Source organism: Chroicocephalus ridibundus, chromosome 2 (genome assembly GCF_963924245.1).
Source record: "Chroicocephalus ridibundus chromosome 2, bChrRid1.1, whole genome shotgun sequence".
In the NCBI taxonomy this organism is placed as follows: Eukaryota; Metazoa; Chordata; class Aves; order Charadriiformes; family Laridae; genus Chroicocephalus; species Chroicocephalus ridibundus.
In genome coordinates, this window is record NC_086285.1 from 16,486,467 (window position 1) to 16,504,322 (window position 17,856).

At 38.3% G+C, this 17,856-nt stretch overlaps 1 protein-coding gene across 7 annotated transcripts in view; it reads left to right on the plus strand.

The window, feature by feature from the left end:
• The window catches only part of EPC1 (enhancer of polycomb homolog 1), a 67,483-nt gene that overhangs the window by 35,755 nt on the left and 13,872 nt on the right, over nt 1-17,856 (plus strand). For all 7 annotated transcript variants that reach the window (XR_010069792.1, XR_010069793.1, XM_063324500.1 and 4 more), the window contains 9 exons: nt 8,804-8,963; nt 10,618-10,763; nt 10,841-11,047; nt 11,432-11,580; nt 13,003-13,159; nt 14,432-14,608; nt 14,708-14,797; nt 14,883-15,031; nt 15,556-15,908. Coding sequence is in view for 5 of the 7 variants with exons in the window: in XM_063324495.1 (XP_063180565.1) it covers nt 8,804-8,963; nt 10,618-10,763; nt 10,841-11,047; nt 11,432-11,580; nt 13,003-13,159; nt 14,432-14,608; nt 14,708-14,797; nt 14,883-15,031; nt 15,556-15,908 (1,588 nt within the window). In the remaining 2 variants the exon portion in view is untranslated. The remainder of the gene's footprint in view (nt 1-8,803; nt 8,964-10,617; nt 10,764-10,840; nt 11,048-11,431; nt 11,581-13,002; nt 13,160-14,431; nt 14,609-14,707; nt 14,798-14,882; nt 15,032-15,555; nt 15,909-17,856) is intronic.

The window sequence follows — 17,856 nt, forward strand, 5'->3', positions numbered from 1 at the left end:
GATCTAATTATTTTAGTAATTACAGTGGAATCCTTCTTAATTGCCTACTCATGAGACTGACATCAGTTGATTAACAGAAGTGATCTCCATAGTTTTTCTCCATGTTTGGCATATGAAGGGACAGTTTTAGGCTCTGCTATAATAACAAGAAAACAATTTTCTCTACTGCATAGAGTCATTCAGGGCATTGGGAGATCTTGGCAGCCTCAGAAGGGAAGATCTATAGCCATGTGGTTTGGGTGAATCGTCAGGCAGCTTAAATGGGTGTGAGAAGGTGTTTATCCTGTGTCCGTGTATGTTAGTCTTAATAGAAAGATGGCTTTCAATTGCTTGTGGGCCAGACTGGGAGGTGGGGGGGGAGAAGTGATCTACTGTCTTCCTGAGGACCCATCATAGGGGGAGAGCAAGGAATGACATAAGGCTCTGCTTTATTGGCCCACCACTTCTATCCTGTTTTGTGTGCTTGTTGTGACCAAATTTAAACTATTAATAACATATTATATGATATTCATGTACTTGAGGTCAAGAGGGTAGAAGCTGCATGTATGCTTAGTGTTGTCTTGCCATTATCAAAGGTCAGATCTATAAGCTGGTATGCAGGAGTTGGGCTTTGCTGTCTCAAAGTCAAGGATGGGTGTAATTCAGGGACTGATCTTGTGCCAGAATACCTGTTGAAGGCTTCTGTGATCTGCAAGGCAGGATCAGATTGCCCTCATCAGTATGACTTCAGTCAGGTTTGGAGCTCTTCACCAGCAGTTGTTTGGAAACAGATGCTGTAACAAACTTGCCAGAATGTCTTCACTGTTTTGCATGTAGTAACGGGTGACTGAGTATGCATGTGAGGTAGTGAAAGGAAAAGTGTGTGGTATGTTTCTGTAATAAGTGCTTAAGTAATAACCTGTGATTCCTGTTGTTCAGGAAGAACTGGGTGTTTTTGCTTTCAGTCATACTAGAAGCTGCTAGAGCTACTTGCTGCCCTAAAGATAAGAAAAAATGCAATGAAAATCTGGGGTATTGCTGAACAGTTTACACTGATCTAGGATGGCTACTGTGTGCTGGCTGTGTGTTCTGTACCTTTGCTTACAGCATCACTGGTGCTTGCCTGTCCCTGGGTAAGCCCTTTCTATTGCAGTGGCAGATAACTATGCATACATGCAAACTCCCTCAGAAACATACATCTGATGTGTGAACTGGCTCTAGGGAGGGGGAAGGAATAATGTGAGTGGGGGATGGCATAAAAAAAAAATCTTATTTTTTTTGCACGTAATTTTCTGAAATTGCTGTTTGTGATCCTTCTAATCTTGGATATAAGTTGTGTCTAGTTAGTAATTGCAGGACAACTAAGATCTGGTAACAGGAGGAGAAGGTGAAGAGAATAAGCCAGTTTAGTTGTTTTATTCCTTTCTGTCTCCTTTGTGCACAGATTTATTGGATTGCATCTATGGACACATTTCCTTTAGAGTAGATTGACCATTGCTCTTCTGAAAGAGGCCACTATCCCTGATCATGCAGGTTACAGAGATCCTCAAGTGGCTGAGAGACAGGATGTGTGTCCCATAGCTCACTGAGTCAAGGAAAGGGGGGAGGTTGGGGAATCATTTGCATGCAGAAGGTCGTAGAAGTGCTTTAGTAGTCCCTACCGTATGTTGTGGGATGAGTTAGTCTGAGTGGTCTTGGTGTGCAGCTGGGTCTCCTGGCAACTTTGCTGTGTTGTCCTCCACTAGTAAACATTGCTGATGTGAGATAACCAAGGTGCAGGAACAATATTGTCCCTGTGAATTTAGCAGCCAAAATCTTTACCTTTATAGCCTGGAATCAGGTTGCTCTTGCACCAGTTCACTTCTGGATGACATAATTAACAACTTCATATATATTTTTTTTCCCCACTTCCTAATGTTTTCTTATTTCATCTTAATTATAGACTAATGTGTTTGTGTTTAAGGTGAGCTGCAATTTTGTTGGACTCCTTTTGTGTGTTTGGTTTTTTTCTATAAGAGTTTTGGATCACAAGTTGCTAGAAGGTAATATGTGTATTAAAAAGACAGGTCCATGAGTTTGTATACTTGTGTGCCCTTGATTCTGTCTCAGCTGCTTTCTGTTTTAGTGTAACTGTTGTGAGCCTAATGCTTCTTGACCTGTTGAAACTGGTATTCTTTATAGTTCTCGTACTTCAAATGTTATAGTGTGAGCTGTGAGATGGTGACTTTGGAAAGCACTTCTGTCAGACAAGGAGTGGATGTGAGAGGATTCTCCCCAGTAACACTGGTGTAAGTCAGCAGGTCTGTGGAGACCAGTAGATGGGCAGTGGTTTGATGTGGTTCCCAGTAATGACAGAATCAATTGTAGTGTCCTTTTGTGTAATTTTTGTCTTTTAGAGGCAAAAATGTCATTATAATGTGCATAGACTTGAGCTCACTCCGGTGTCCTTTTTATAAGAACCAATATGTTTTAAAAACCTTTCCACTTGCTATGTGGGGCTTCCTCCACCACCTAATCTTTCGCTTCTGCTGACAAAGACAGCGCTCCCTTTCTTAGGGTAGGCTTTGAGAATTTGGAGATTTTCTGCTTCTGTTCTATGCACTGGACTTCAGAGTTGGCTGCTTTGGTCATTTCCATAAGCACATGTGCCTTAAATGATTATTTCTTTTAAGAGCTCTGGAATAATTTGGAGAAATTATTTGAAGAAACACGCAGTCAAGTTACAAAAGAGTGGATTGTTTGTTTCATTTTTAAGAAGATGTACTCATTGCTACTGCAGTAATGTTTGTTTTGGTTTTTTTTTTTCAATTGACTTTCTAAAACCGTAATGTGCATTCTGTCCCTTTGATTTGTTAATGACAGGGTTATTTCACTTAGTCTCTTAATGCTTTGTGTTGTGGTTATCTTACTTTGAATACCGTCTCTCAGGTGTGCTGCAGAGTAAATACTTCGTCAAAGACATCTTTGTGCTCCGTCAGTGCCAATTTTCTTTGAGAAATTGTAACTAACTTGGAATTCAGTAGTCATGTTGCCAGAAGCTTACCAAGTATTACCAAAATGTGTAAAAAGGCAAATAACTGCTTGCTTTCAGTTGCTACACTTCTGCTTGCAGGCAAGAATGCTGCTTGTAATCAGGTTAAATTGCAATTACAGTATCCTTTCTCTTTTGTGTTCTAATTATTGTAATGCAGCTTTTTTTTTTTTAATGTAGTGTGGTAGAAATGCAACAAGTATGCAAGTACTAAAATTATTTTGAAGAATTACACCAGTGTCTCCTTGCATTATGATTTGAGAGAGGTCCTGTTGCCCCCCAAGGCGTAACTGAACTAAAGTTCCAATTCCCTCAGGCTGCCGTGAGAGCTGTTCTGCTGTATTCCTGCTTTCCCTAGTGCCTTTGCTGCTGCCAACTTGCTTTAGATTGTTTTTTCACTCTTTGATGTTTTGAAACATGCATGGCAGTACTGATACAGTAAGAGTGGATACGAAGGACAAACTTGGTATCTTAATAGAAAGGAAGACCACAGAATAAAGAATGGTTTCAAGATATAATTTTGCTTGGGAAGTTTCTTAAGCGCATCATGCCTTCTGTGTAGTTCGAAGAAGGGTTGCTGTTTTGGTGGGCTTTTCCTGTCTGATTAGAGGAAACTTTTTAAAGGAGCAAAGTGTTTGTCGAGCTTTTGTTTGTTTAAACAACTAGCAGGGTAATCTGGTAAGTGTTGTAACTTTAACCATCCAAATACTTTTCTGTACGGGAGTATAGTGGGATGAGTGAGGTACAGTTTCATGTTACTGGCTAGGTGTTGCAAAACACAGTGAAGCTGCTTTTCTCCTCAGACACCCTCTGTTTCTGGGCTGAGTGCTCCTACTGCATCCCTTTGACTCTGGGATGGTCTGACCATATGATGAGCCAATGTAGGAAGGCTAACCTGATGGAAAATGAACTTGGCAGGGGGAAGAGCAGGCAGATTTTTTGGGGTTTGGATGAACTCTGAATAACTTTAAATGCAAATCCAGATGAGCATTTGTACAAGGTAGAGGGAATGAAGTTTGAAGAACAGTACCATACCATCGTTCTGAAAGTACTTGATCAAATTAGCATCACAGCACAACCAACTCCCAAAGTTGTATTTCTGATAGCTTTTTATGTCAGGCAGAGAAAGCAACTGGAGAGGGAAGCTTCTCTGGATATAAGCATAAACTAATATGTTGAAAATAGTTAAACGTAAGCGGAAGGCAGTTTTGCTGAGAATAAACTACCTTCAGTCAGTACGTGTTGTGAAACAGGGTACTGGTGAAAGATCCAGGAGAAGCAAGTTGAGAAGGAGGGGCAAGAAACTGATAAGGCTCCGGTGTTCTTCAGTATTTTATACTGAGTTTTTGTAAGACAACTGCAGCTATTCCAATATGCTTTCAATAAGGATACCTTGTAACAGAAATCGGAATGAACTGAAAGTGGAAACTGATTAATAGGAATAAATAATATGTGAACAATTAATATTTACAGGAAAGGTTTACCTCAAAAGGAAGAACAAGATGAGATCCATCTAGCAATGAATGTTCAGAATAAAAAGAGAATATTCTGTAAATATTTGTAATAAGATGAAACCTTCTTGATTGTATGTGATACTGAGATGGCTGAAATGTTTATCTGCCATAGCTTTTCATGAATCTTAATCTTTTTTTTTTTTTCCCTTGGTATTCATTTTAAAAAGACAGTTTTTAGTTTAGTGATACAGCTAAGCCAGTTTAATGGCTAACTGCTACCAAAGGGATTCATTTTTCTCTCTTCATTTCCCCACTGCCTCCGCCCTGGCAGTTCAGGGAACTAATTTGTCAGAAGACTAATCGTTTCTAATTGTTTTCAGGGGAAATAACAGGAGAGAGATGGCTTTCTGTGGATTTGGTTCCCTAAGCTGTCGTCATAGGTTCAGTCTGGCATAAGGCAGTGGTAATATGGAGAATGACAGCAAGGGGCACAAGACTGCGTTGCACCTTGTGATGGTAGCTGTTAGATGAGTTTCCTTCTGACATGACAGATTACAGCCTTTGAGCTTGACTAACTTGCCTAAAGTTCATGCTAGGAGTTTAAAGAAACAGGATGAAATTATTTCACAGCTATTTGAGAACTTTAAAGGGGCAGATGATGTTTCAGAGAAGGGGAAAAGGCACTGCAACCATGCTTCTTGAAATAAAATCAACATAAAACCCACAAAAAAACTTCAAACAAAAGCCCTCAAACCAAAGTCCCATAACAGCCTGTTGAAAAAGTAGGAGCCTAGAGGGTTCCAAACAAGCTATCTTAACAGTAGTTCCCAGAGGAATATGGATAATGTAAATTATTTGGCCTCAGTAATCACCTGGAAGATACTAATCTCTTTGTGAACAACTAATAGGAATTTTTGAAGAACAAACCCCAGTTAATCCAGTATAACTTCTTTCTGTGGCGGGGCAAGGGACCTAGTGGATAGTTGCATCTTGACTTTTAAAAAAGGCTTTTTTTTGTGTGTGTAAAGGGTAGGTCGCCTTGTCTGTTTATTTTCTTTTATTTAGTGGAGTTTCATAGTGATGAATTGAAACAGATACCAACAGCAGATTAGTTTACCAGTTTCAGTGGAGGAACTTTTATCCAGTTGCTTTAGTAATATGTGGGTCTCCTAATACACTCTGCTTAAATACTGAGTATTATTGTAATTGGGATGAAAGTCGGGTGAAACTGATTTGTGCTTCTGTTTTAAGAACACTGTTAAATTTTTTTTAACTACTTGTTACTGAAGCCTGTTAAGAAATTTGTATAGACTACTGGTACTAACTCAGTGATCGTTTCCATATCAGGGATGGATCAGAGAAATTGAAATCTTAGTTTAGTGTCTAACCCCATTTTCTTCCCTGAAACAAAGCAATTTTTTGTGTTTAAACACACAAGTTGGGATAAAATGCATCCTGAATCCTTCATATGAAACAGTAAGCCTTTGCTGTTACTCAAAAACCATTGACTACTACAGTGTATCTGACATAGAATCCTACGGTACTACATGGAAATAAAGCTTAATTCCCTGTTCTGCAACAGTTGTAGCTGTTGGGACAAATTCTGGAAGAATTATTACTGTTTACACAAATTTGAGGTGTCTAGCAGCAGTGCTTCACTAAAAGGTAGAAAAGAAATTATTTTGTCCCATACCCAAGAAAGAATTTAGGCTGCCACATCTCCTAGGTGACATACGTGTCTGCACTTAACAAATGCTGGAGGGTCAAAATCAGTCTAGTGAGTTTTACTTGCGACTTTATGATAAGTGTTACTCTTTTCGTGAAGAAACTTTTTAACAGGGGACAGATGTGAAAAAAAAACACTGCGGCTTGTTTGAAGGTAAAGATAGCCTAAAATCCTGTGAATCCTTCCAAGAGAATTACATCTTGGAACAGGTTTTAGTTTGAGGCTGCACTAACTGTGCAGTTTACAGTAAAGCCTATTTTTATAATTTTCTTTTTTTTTTCTTTTTTTCAAGTTTAGATAGTAGATGTTAATTGCCTTTGTTGTACTGAAGAGGGGGTAAACTGAAGTCAGACAGACAATCATAGAATCATAGAATTGTTAGGGTTGGAGGGGACCTTAAAGATCATCTAGTTCCAACCCCCCTGCCATGGGCACGGACACCTCCCACTAGATCAGGTTGCTCAAAGCCCCATCCAGCCTGGCCTTAAAAACTTCCAGGGATGGGGCTTCCACCACCTCTCTGGGCAGCCTGTTCCAGTGTCTTACCACCATCATGGTGAAGAACTTCTTCCTAATGTCCAGTCTGAATCGTCCCGTCTCTAATTTTAATCCATTTCCTCTAGTCCTACCATTACCCGACATCCTAAAAAGTCCCTCACCAGCTTTCTTGTAGGCCCCCTTAAGATACTGGTAGGCCACTATGAGGTCTCCTTGGAGCCTTTTTTTCTCCAGACTGAACAACCCCAACTCTCTCAGTCTGTCCTTATAGGAGACGTGCTCCAGCCCTCTGACCATCCTTGTGGCCCTTTTCTGGACATGTTCCAGCACGTCCATACCTCTCTTGTAGTAGGGGCTCCAGGTGGGGTCTCACAAGAGTGGAGTGGAGAGGGAGAATCACCTCCCTCGACCTGCTGGCCACGCTTGTCCTCCTGATGCAGCCCAGGATATGACTGGCTTTCTGGGCTGCTAGTGCACACTGACGGCTCATGTTGAGCCTCTTGTCTACCAGCACCCTCAAGTCCTTTTCTTCAGGGCTGCTCTCAAGCCAGTCACTGACCAGCCTATATCGGTGCTTGGGATTGCCTCGACCCAGATTGAGGACCTTGCACTTGGTCTTGTTGAACTTCATAAGATTGGCATGGTCCCACCTCTCTAGCCTGTCAAGGTCCCTCTGGACGGCATCGCTTCCCTCCAGCGTGTCAGCCGCCCCACACAGCTTGGTGTCGTCGGCAAACTTGCTGAGGGTGCACTGTATGCCACTGTCCATGTCGCTGACGAAGATGTTAAACAAGACCGGTCCCAGTACTGATCCTTGAGGGACTCCACTTGTCACTGGCCTCCACTTGGACATGGACCCATTGACAGCCACTCTTTGGGTGCAGCCGTCAAGCCAGTTCTTTATCCACTGAATTGTCGGTCCATCAAACCCATATTTTATCAGCTTGGAGACCAGGATGTCATGCGGGACAGTGTCAAAGGCTTTGCTCAGGTCCAGGTAAATGACGCCAAAGATGTAATAAGATCATACAGATGAACACTGATAGGTTTTTATTTCAATATTAAAACCAATTATTGCTGCCACCCTTTCGCTGTGGTTCCCATTTTGAGTATTTCAGTAATCTGGTTTACAGCATCTCAGTGATAGCTGTATTGGCACAATTGATGCAATGCTGGTTTACTGAGCAGCTAAGAAGGAATAGTATAGAAACTTAAGAAACCTGCTTTGGTACTGAGGAAAAAACTACCTGTTACATTGGCGGTAAACCCTTTGTATACATGCGTGCATCTTGCTGTGTGGGTTTTTGTTGGTAACTCTGTATGAACTCTGCTGATGGTACTAACTGTCTTGACAGCAGCACAAGAAGAATGGAATGCATTTCAATAGTAGCAGTACAACATTACTAGAATTGATAATGTTACTAATCTGTTACTTAGGCTCTAGTAGCAAATATAAATAATTTTAAGCTTGAAAAACAATTGGAGATTTCTAGAAGTTAATTATTCTCACCCTCGTGGTTTATAGATTAATAATAAACTTTATTTCACGGGTTAGGAGGGGGAAAAGGAGGATAATGGAAAGCATTGCAATAAATGAGAATGTCTTCAGGAATCATTCTCTGTCTGGGTAAAAATAGTTGCTTCTCTTCTTAATAGGAGATGATGGCAAGCCTCCTTTCTGGTTTTCTGACATGACTGGCAATAAATGGCTGTAGCAAATACAGGATAATACCAGAGTGAATATCTGTCTGCAGCTACTTGTAACAATCTGTATGTCTAATCAATCTTAAGTGTCTCTCCAGAAATATGTAAAGATGGATTTATGTGGTTTGGTGTGCCAAGAACATGCAACTTGACTACTAAGTTTAGTAACTGAAGTGGTATGTGTGTTTGTGTCGGGGGGAGGGCTCCACCTACTGGAGAAACCGTCCAGTTAATGGAGTGCATCTTTGTCTCGAGTGTGCAATACCGATTTCTTAGGTCTGGTCGCAGGGATTTGGAATGAGAGCATTTGCAAAGAAATAGACTTCCGTCAACTTTAAAAAGTCTGAGCACTGAAAATATTTTCTCAGATTTTCATCTTGATTTTTTTTTTTTTTTTACTTTTGTTTGTAGGAACATCATCTCCAACGGGCTATCTCAGCACAACAAGTATATGGAGAGAAGAGGGATAACATGGTTATACCAGTTCCAGAAGCAGAAAGTAATATCGCATACTATGAATCTATATATCCTGGAGAATTTAAAATGCCAAAGCAGCTGATTCACATACAGCGTAAGTAAACTCATTCATTGACATCTACCCCAAGAAATTTATTTTGCTGGTAGTTCAAGAGATTACTCTTAAATGTCTATTGAGCTTGCATGAAGACTGACTTTGAGAATTATTTTTTTCGAACATGTAAAGGAATATATACTTCTTACTGAAGAGGTATATTTAGATCTTGATCAAGAAGTAGATAGATGCCCTTTCTGAGTCTATGTCTATATATTAATACTTTTAAATTTAGCAATCTAAAAGGCCTGTTTCTGCACTCTGTAACTCTCAGTAGTTACGGCTTGCTTAACCAGGATAAAATGATAGTAAAGGGTTGGGAAGCCAAGCAGAAATGGCAGTAGTAGTAGTTGCCTGTGCCTGCATGGAAGTATCCTGTATCTAAAAGTAGGTGGTTTTTGGTATCACTGGTGACTTGCAAATGTGTTGGGATTTGTTTTTGTTGGAAGATAGCATTTATTCTGTATGGATGTGACCCTTGATGTGAGCACCACATTACTTCAGATAACTTTTGAAAACATTATAAAAAGTACTATCTGTTGCAGAATTCTGTTGCATGGTGTAATTAGTAGAATTTAAATAGTATCTGTGCTATATAAAGAGATCTCATGCCTAATTAACTGTTGTTAAATGTTAGACTCCTATCAGTCTGAGCTTCAGTGACGGCTTAAAGTATTAGAATCATAGAGTTGTTTGGTTCGGAAGGGACTTTTAAAAGTCATGTAGTCCAACATCCCCTGCAATGAGCAGGGACATCTTTCACTAGATTAGGTGGAAGATCAGGTAGATTAGAGCATGTTGCTCTGCTCCTAAGTAAATGAAGAGACTAATACTAGCAGTCTTCCATGCTGATATTAAGGTCACGGTTTTTCATTCTTCTTTTCTTTAGCTAGTGGTCTAACAGCTGAAATAGTGATTTTCAGCTGCATTGTCTTCTACCTATTTATTTATTAAAAACAAATGGTGCTTTTCATGATGTGTTTCCAAATGTGCACTTGGGAAGAGATTTGTGTCTCTTACCAACTAAAACAACTTGAATGAGGCATAAGAACTAGGGAGATCTTGTTTTGAATGCAGAATGCTGCATTTTCATAGGGTATTGTGGAAAACAGTTGTTTGTGTTCTGCAAAATATTACATGTATTTGAAGATACCTTGCTACATAGGGTAGACCATGCTGGACTTGTTTAATCTGACTCGTCTACATCACAAAAATCATTGATGAGGATGTGTGTAAGGTCATTGTAATACAGTCTGCACATACTTCTGTAGAGGTACCCTTAAAGCGTGTTTGGGCTGAAATCTGAATTATTGATAATACAATACGTAAAATTCCAGAGTACTAGACAGCATTGAAAAGTCTGACCAATTTAAAAATTTCTTACCGAAAGCAATAAGGTTGAAAGCCACTAGTTGGCTAGCTTTCACTGGTTAACAAAAGCATAGTCAAATAGATACTAACTTTTATTCCTGATTTTTAATGGTGTAATTTTTTCAAGAAAAAAGCTATTAACTTCTAAGTAGTATTAGTTCAACATTCAAACAAATAATTTTGGTTTTGTCTTCAGAAGAATCTGATGTGTACTCCAGACACTGCTATTAGAAGAAAACATTTCTAGAGTAAAACTAACTTTAATTTTCACTGTATCCTTTAGCTTTTAGTTTGGATGCTGAGCAGCCGGATTATGACTTGGATTCGGAAGATGAGATCTTTGTGAATAAGTTGAAGAAAAGGATGGACATCTCTCCTTTGCAATTTGAGGAGATGATAGACAGACTAGAAAAGGGCAGCGGTCAGCAGGTACTTTGAATAAAGAATTTGAAATACACACTCTATACATTGCTATATGAAAGTGACATGCTGGGTTTTCTATTTAGCCAGTCAGCCTGCAAGAGGCCAAGCTGTTGCTGAAGGAAGATGATGAATTGATCAGAGAAGTGTATGAGTACTGGATTAAAAAGAGGAAAAACTGTCGAGGTCCCTCTCTTATCCCAGCTGTGAAACAAGAGAAACGAGATGGCTCCAGCACAAATGACCCTTATGTTGCTTTTAGAAGACGAACAGAAAAGATGCAGACACGAAAAGTAAATCAATACCTCCCTCTGCTTTCTTTCTCTTCGTTCTCCCCGTCTCAAAAAGTAGTTTATATATTTATATAAAGAAACAATTCTACTAAACAATAAAAGTTGGGATGTTCTTTTGTTTTAATTTGCAAGGGTAAAAACATGAAAGAAACTTTACTTTAGGACAGCTATTGAATGAAAGTTTGCATTTATTTTTTCATTAAATCTACTGCTAAACCTACTTACGGTTTTAGTAAACTGTAGCTCATTGATAACATGCACCTGCTGCTCTTTTTGGTTTAGCTTGTGGAGTTTTTCTAATACACATAAATATTGAGAACTTACTTTAATTCAGATTATTTAATTTTAATGATGTGGGGAAACATATACACTGTGTATCTACAGAATCGAAAAAATGATGAAGCATCTTATGAGAAGATGCTTAAGCTGCGTCGAGATCTGAGTCGTGCAGTAACCATCCTGGAGATGATAAAGAGGAGGGAAAAAAGCAAGAGAGAGTTGCTGCATTTAACACTGGAAATTATGGAAAAGAGGTAACGTTTATTGAAAATTTGCTGCAGAAAGCTTTGGAAACTACCTTGTAGTCTGATTCCTATAAGCACTTAAAACAGCGAGAGATTTTTAAAATAAGTATTTAGACTCTGACATTTACAGGATAGCATGTTTTCACATATGGCTATGGAGAGCAAAATAATACATTAGGAAGTTGCTTATTACGAGAAAATGACCTGTTACACCAACCGACGTTGTTTTATTACTTGCGTACATGTATTCAAATGTATATCCTATATATTATACTGGAGGAGAGATGATAGTTTCAGGTAAATTCATTTGGAAATTAGTGTTAAACTTAAATGCTTAGATGAAGGAAATCCCAGCTAATATTAAGGCCACTTCCAATCATCAGCGTTCTTTTTCTTCATTATTGTTCTTCTTTTAGCAAAGCTTGATATATTACCCTCTTGAGGAAAACACATAAGCATTTCATAGGGTATAAAATGTTGTTCTGTGAGTCATCTTCTACTAGTGCTTCTTTTGAAATCCAGTTTGTCAGCTGTGCTGAAGACCAAATGCTCTGTTCTGTCAACTGTCACTTTCCCAATCAACTGAGAATTGCATTTGCAATGTGGATTTGTTCTTTAGGTTGATATTTAGAATTTGGATAGACCTCTGTAGCTTAAGCATCCATGTTTGAAAACGAGTGTTTTGAGTCAGCATTTTAAAGCTCTAAAACTAACTTTTTAGTCTGACTTCTCAGGGAGACAAGTTGAATGTCTCTAGCGGGGCACTTTTTTCAAGCAATGACCATTTTCAGCAGAAATAGAGGGGGGAGAAATCTCACAGATTTTCCAGTAGCTTTTTCAAGGAAATAAGCTGTTGCGTAGAGGAAAGACTCTAATGCACACCCCCCCCCCACCAAATGGAAAGTTGCACTTCGACTCAGCACTTTCCACAGGACTTGAAATGTAGTATGTCTTATGAATCTGCTTGTTTTGAAAATATGTGGAAATATTCCATAACACAAAAGAGGGAGGATTCATGAATAAGGCACTCTGTTTCATTGATTAAAACCTTGGGGTGATAACTGTATGTTTTGAAGTGGTACCTGTCCCCAAGTGAGGGGAACCCTCTCCTGTTCTTTCCTTCTAGTTTCTGCTTCTTTCCTTTACAGTATTATCTTTTGGAGGTGTTTTACAGGCTTTCCAGGGTAGTTATCCTTTTTATTTATTTGTCAGCATTAGTCATCACAATGAAGTTCCCATGTTATTTGTCCTCTTTTCTGGAATAATACTTTCTATACTTTTTGCTGTTCTCCTGGATGTCCTTTTACCCCAAGTTGCAAGCATTAGTCTGTGTTTCTCTGTGTTGCTCATTTTTTATTTTTTTTTTTTTTTTTACCAGGAGTACATTGTAAATGTTCCAACAAATAAAAAATTTTAAAAATCTGATTTCAGGTATAATTTGGGTGACTACAGTGGAGAGATCATGTCTGAGGTCATGGCACAGCGGCAGCCAATTAAACCTACCTATGCTATTCCCATCATTCCTGTGACTAACAGCAGTCCTTTTAAACACCAAGAAGCTATGGAACTGAAAGAATTTAAAGTTAAGGTGAGTAATGTCAGTAACGGAGTTATTAGTTCCTGTTGTTACGCATGCAAGATACAGCATTTTAGGATGGAAGGAGGGAGGAAGCTTTCTGAAACTGGAAATAGTGTAGCAAAGCTGCAATTGGAACAAAATGCTTTTTTCTGTTGGAGTTACAAGGATAACATACAGGCTACTGGCATTGCTCTAGACAGAAATAAAGGAGGTATAGATGAACTACAGACAAAAGGGTACATGCAATTGTCGTCTTTATTCTGGGGGGATAGAAATATTTTCCTCTACCACTGTCCATAAAGTTAGGATATCGTGAACAAAACTGTGTTTATTACCTAGGTATTGGACGAAGATAGGACTAAAGACGTGAAATCCATATCTTGTTCTAAAGTATGTAATTATTTTTAATCTGGAGGGTTTTCTGTTTTGCCTTTTTATTTTATTTTAAAAATATGATCCACTGATATTCCCAGCATGCTGTATATCTTCATCTGGTTTTGTATTTAAGTAAAGTATCAAATAATCTTACTTGATTTAGTCAGCTGACCAGTGCTTTTTTTTCTGCAGGCTTTAATTTTGTGTTAGACAAAGCATAGCTACAGTGCCAATAACTAAGCATATTAAGTAGGTCAGGTAATACAGGAGAAAATGCTGAGGTATAATTTGAATTTTAAACAAAGACTTCTTATAACTGAAGAATGTCCAAAGGCTGTTCTGAATTTGACAAGGTGTCTTGAATCAGTGAATACTTCCATTGATAGTGGAGCACTGTAATTGAGCCTGCTGGAGTGTACTTACCTATTATTGAGCCAGTGCACTTAAAATTGACTTTGCATAGTTACGGGGAAATGTATTTAATTTTTAGAGGATTTTCTGAGATTCTAGGTATCTTTGAGAAGTCTAACTTCTATTTTTGCCTTTAAAGCATTGTACTTAGTAATTCCCTAACACTGCATAAATGCCTACTAATTTAAAATGTTAAAAAATAAAAAAAGTGTCTCATGGAGATCATTGTATATACTTTGGTCTACGTCTCCAAAGTAGTACTGTTATCTTAACTGCTATTGTGTTATGTGGCACAGATTGATTCCACCTTGTCTGAAAGTTTTGATTACTGGAAATGAGATATGGATATTCATGAAATGACTGCATGTTTTGCTATCAAGATGATGGAGAGAGGAGTTCACTTTTTAACTTCCTTCCACAGGAGTTTCCTAAAACTCCTGTTTTCATCTAATTTGCATGCGTGTGTAATTTTATGCTGCTTTTTTTTTCTTGCAGCAAGATAAACCTGATGTTATTAGACCCAAAAGAAAGTATGAGAAGAAGCCAAAAGTCTTACCTTCATCTGCTGCTGCTACTCCTCAACAGACAAGTCCTGCTGCACTGCCAGTCTTTAATGCTAAAGATTTGAATCAGTATGATTTTCCTAGCTCAGATGAAGAACCTCTCTCCCAGGTAGGACCTCTAGAGTTCTGTGCTGCTCTTGGCGAAAGAAGTGAAACTCGTGAATTTACCAATATTTCTCTTCATATATCCCTCATCCCTTCTTTAAAGGTTTTGTCTGGTTCTTCGGAGGCTGAGGAAGAAAATGATCCCGATGGTCCTTTTGCCTTCCGTAGGAAAGCAGGCTGTCAGTACTACGCTGTAAGTAGAATTTCCTTATGTATCGTAAGACAGAGCATCATTGTGGGAAAACATCTTGTGTTTAATCGTTTAAAATTATTTTAAGCCTCATTTAGACCAGCCTGGCAACTGGCCGTGGAGTAGCCCTAAGGAGGGAAGATTAGGAGATGTGCGTTACAGATACTGCTTAACCACCCTCACTGTACCCCAGAGGTGTATTGGGTTTGCACGAAGACGGGTCGGCCGTGGCGGAAGGTAAGCACTACATAATTGTTGCTGGTTTAAAAAAATAAAATTTAAAAAGAAAATAAAAATCAGTAAGACATAAAAAGCAACGTTTTTTTTGGGTTTTTTGTTTGGTTTTTTTTTTTTTAAAAGAAAACCCAAAACCCACTAAAACCACAAACATCAAAAATGGAGACATAGGGGAAATTGACTTTTTAAATACTTGCATTTGATATAAGTTCCCTTAGCTGGTTAATGTCTCCATTTTTATGTTGCGGTAGTGGAAGCCACTTTAATACTGTTTTCTTAAATGTTTCTATGTTGTTTTTTTTTTTTATTGCTGGCTCTCTTGAATTCTGAGGTGAAAGTGGACTACTTATTGTAAAATAACGTATAGTCCTGCATTCTGTCTGTTTGGAGGAGGTTGCTTGTTCTAGAACAGTTTTGTGTAGTCTTTTCTATCCCTTTGTTGTCCCCAAGCACACATGGCAAACTGGTGACTTTCTTGCTATTTTCTTGACAGTGTATAATTCTGCATTGTTTTCCTGTTCTAGGGTGCTACTAGACAGAGCGCATTCGGACTACGATAATACATTTCATCAGCTGGATTTGGAAATGTTTTCCTCATCACAACACTCTTCAATCAGTCAATTTGCCAATACCTCAGAAACAAATACCTCGGACAAATCTTTCTCGAAAGACCTCAGTCAGATACTAGTCAATATCAAATCATGTAGATGGCGGCATTTTAGGCCTCGGACACCATCCCTACATGACAGTGACAATGATGAACTCTCCTGTAGGAAATTATACAGGGGTATAAATCGAACAGGCACAGCACAACCCGGGACCCAGACATGCAGTACCTCTATACAAAGTAAAAGTAGCAGTGGTTCAGCACATCTTGGTATGTTTATTTTGACAAACTTGTTTCTAGAAATTTTAAACTTGCCTCAGAAAATCCAGAATATCATTAGGTCATCTATACTTTACATCATGGTCTATTTTGATGGTAATAGCCCATCCTCACTTTTTCTCTTTATTTGCTACATAGAATGTTTGTTTGTATTTATTGCTAGCAGTAGTGTACTTCATCTCAAATTTATGCGAATGTTACCTTGGTATGTAATTATGATTTTAGAAATATGAAGGTTTAGAAACCAGTATTGTGTAGGGGTTAAGTTAGCTCTGAAGATCTAGATTTTTAAAATTAATTAATTGAAATGTTGGTATAAATATTACATTCCAGCTTTGTTCTAGTACAAGGTGTGGTGGTAGTGGGAAATGTTTAGTTAAAATGTTTGCATTTAAAATCTTAGCATGTTATGAATTCTTATTTGAACTTACATGAAATTAAATGCCATTTCCCATCCAAAAAATGCCTAGCCCACCCCCACTGGTGCATTTGCTCATACTTGGCAAAGCTCTTGGACTAATAACCTCTACATCTTGTCAGCAAGTGGTAGATTACATTTTATAGAACCTGAATTACAGAATTGAGGACCTGACTCTTAAGAAAACTTGATGTGGCGTTAATTGTTTTTTGATTGGAATGCTGTTGGATAGCATCACTCTTTATATTGCATTCTTCACACTGGAAGATGGGTATTTACGTAGTTAGAATGTAACTTAAATAACTCTTAAATTTTAATAATTCAGTACATTAAATGTCATCTTTCTGTAAAAGTAAAGTGACGTAGTTTTTACGAAGAAATAACTTCAAAGTTCATGATCATTTTGTAAGGAGTCTCTAGAATCATGTTTTCCTTTCCATTTTGGATTATGGCTCTGGAAATAAATTAGAAAACCTGGATAGTGTGGAAGTGGGGAGAGGAGACGTATATACCTAAGAAACCCCCCAGATTGTGGGATGCTTTGTATATTTGCTCAAGCAAAGAGTGTTACCCTGGTATCAGATGACTCCTGTTTTCCAATGTTTTGTACCTTTCCTCCCTGCACCAACTGGTGCTTTTTTTTCTGAAAATTCTTTCACCTTGCATTTTTAGACTTAGTGGGCAGCTTTGTTCTGCTGCTTTATTTCATGTTGCTTCTCCATGCTGTCCTAGAGTAGGTCTTTGTCCCCATCCCCCATTCTTTTATCTTTTTGTGACGCTTCTTGCTGGAAATGTATTAGGGTTAAAGCTGATGGTTCTCCTGACTTGTGATCTGAGTACAGGTTTTGGTGTTCAAATTCTGCCCCTCCAGTGTTTCAAATCAGTAAACCAAGTCCACAACTGAATGAGAGCATCCTCTGTCTAGTAGCCAGTCTGAACTGTGATAAAACGGTAGTCAGGTTACTAGTGTGATAACAAAACTAATGTGTGATGAATAGGTTATAAATACGCTATAAAGTATTAATGGGCAATACATTACATCTGAAAATTACGCAGACTTGAAAAATTGGCTGTTTAGTTTGAGTTTAAAGCATATGTCTTTGTGTAAATAAACAAGCATACACACCCCCATAGAATCTATTTTCCTTAAATAGATGATTAGATATTTATCTACATCATTTAGGAATTTAATGCAATTGTTATTTATGACCATGAGGGCTGTACGAGGTTTTAATTGTGGTTGTATTTTGAAGCCTGTGGGAAACTAATACATACGTATAATAAGTACCTGGCATATTACATTAATTTGTGCTTGGAATTTTCTGCAGGTGGTTTATCATCTGTGTAAAATATTTAAGTTAGTATTCCAAGCTCTTCCAAACTTTAAAGGTTATGATGTTTAGATTCATATTTTTATTAGGGTTTGATACAGGAATGAAATAGTCAATAAAAATGTAACTATGTCTGAATTCATAGATATACTTTAAATTAGTTGCCACGGTCTTTGGATAGTCACTTGTT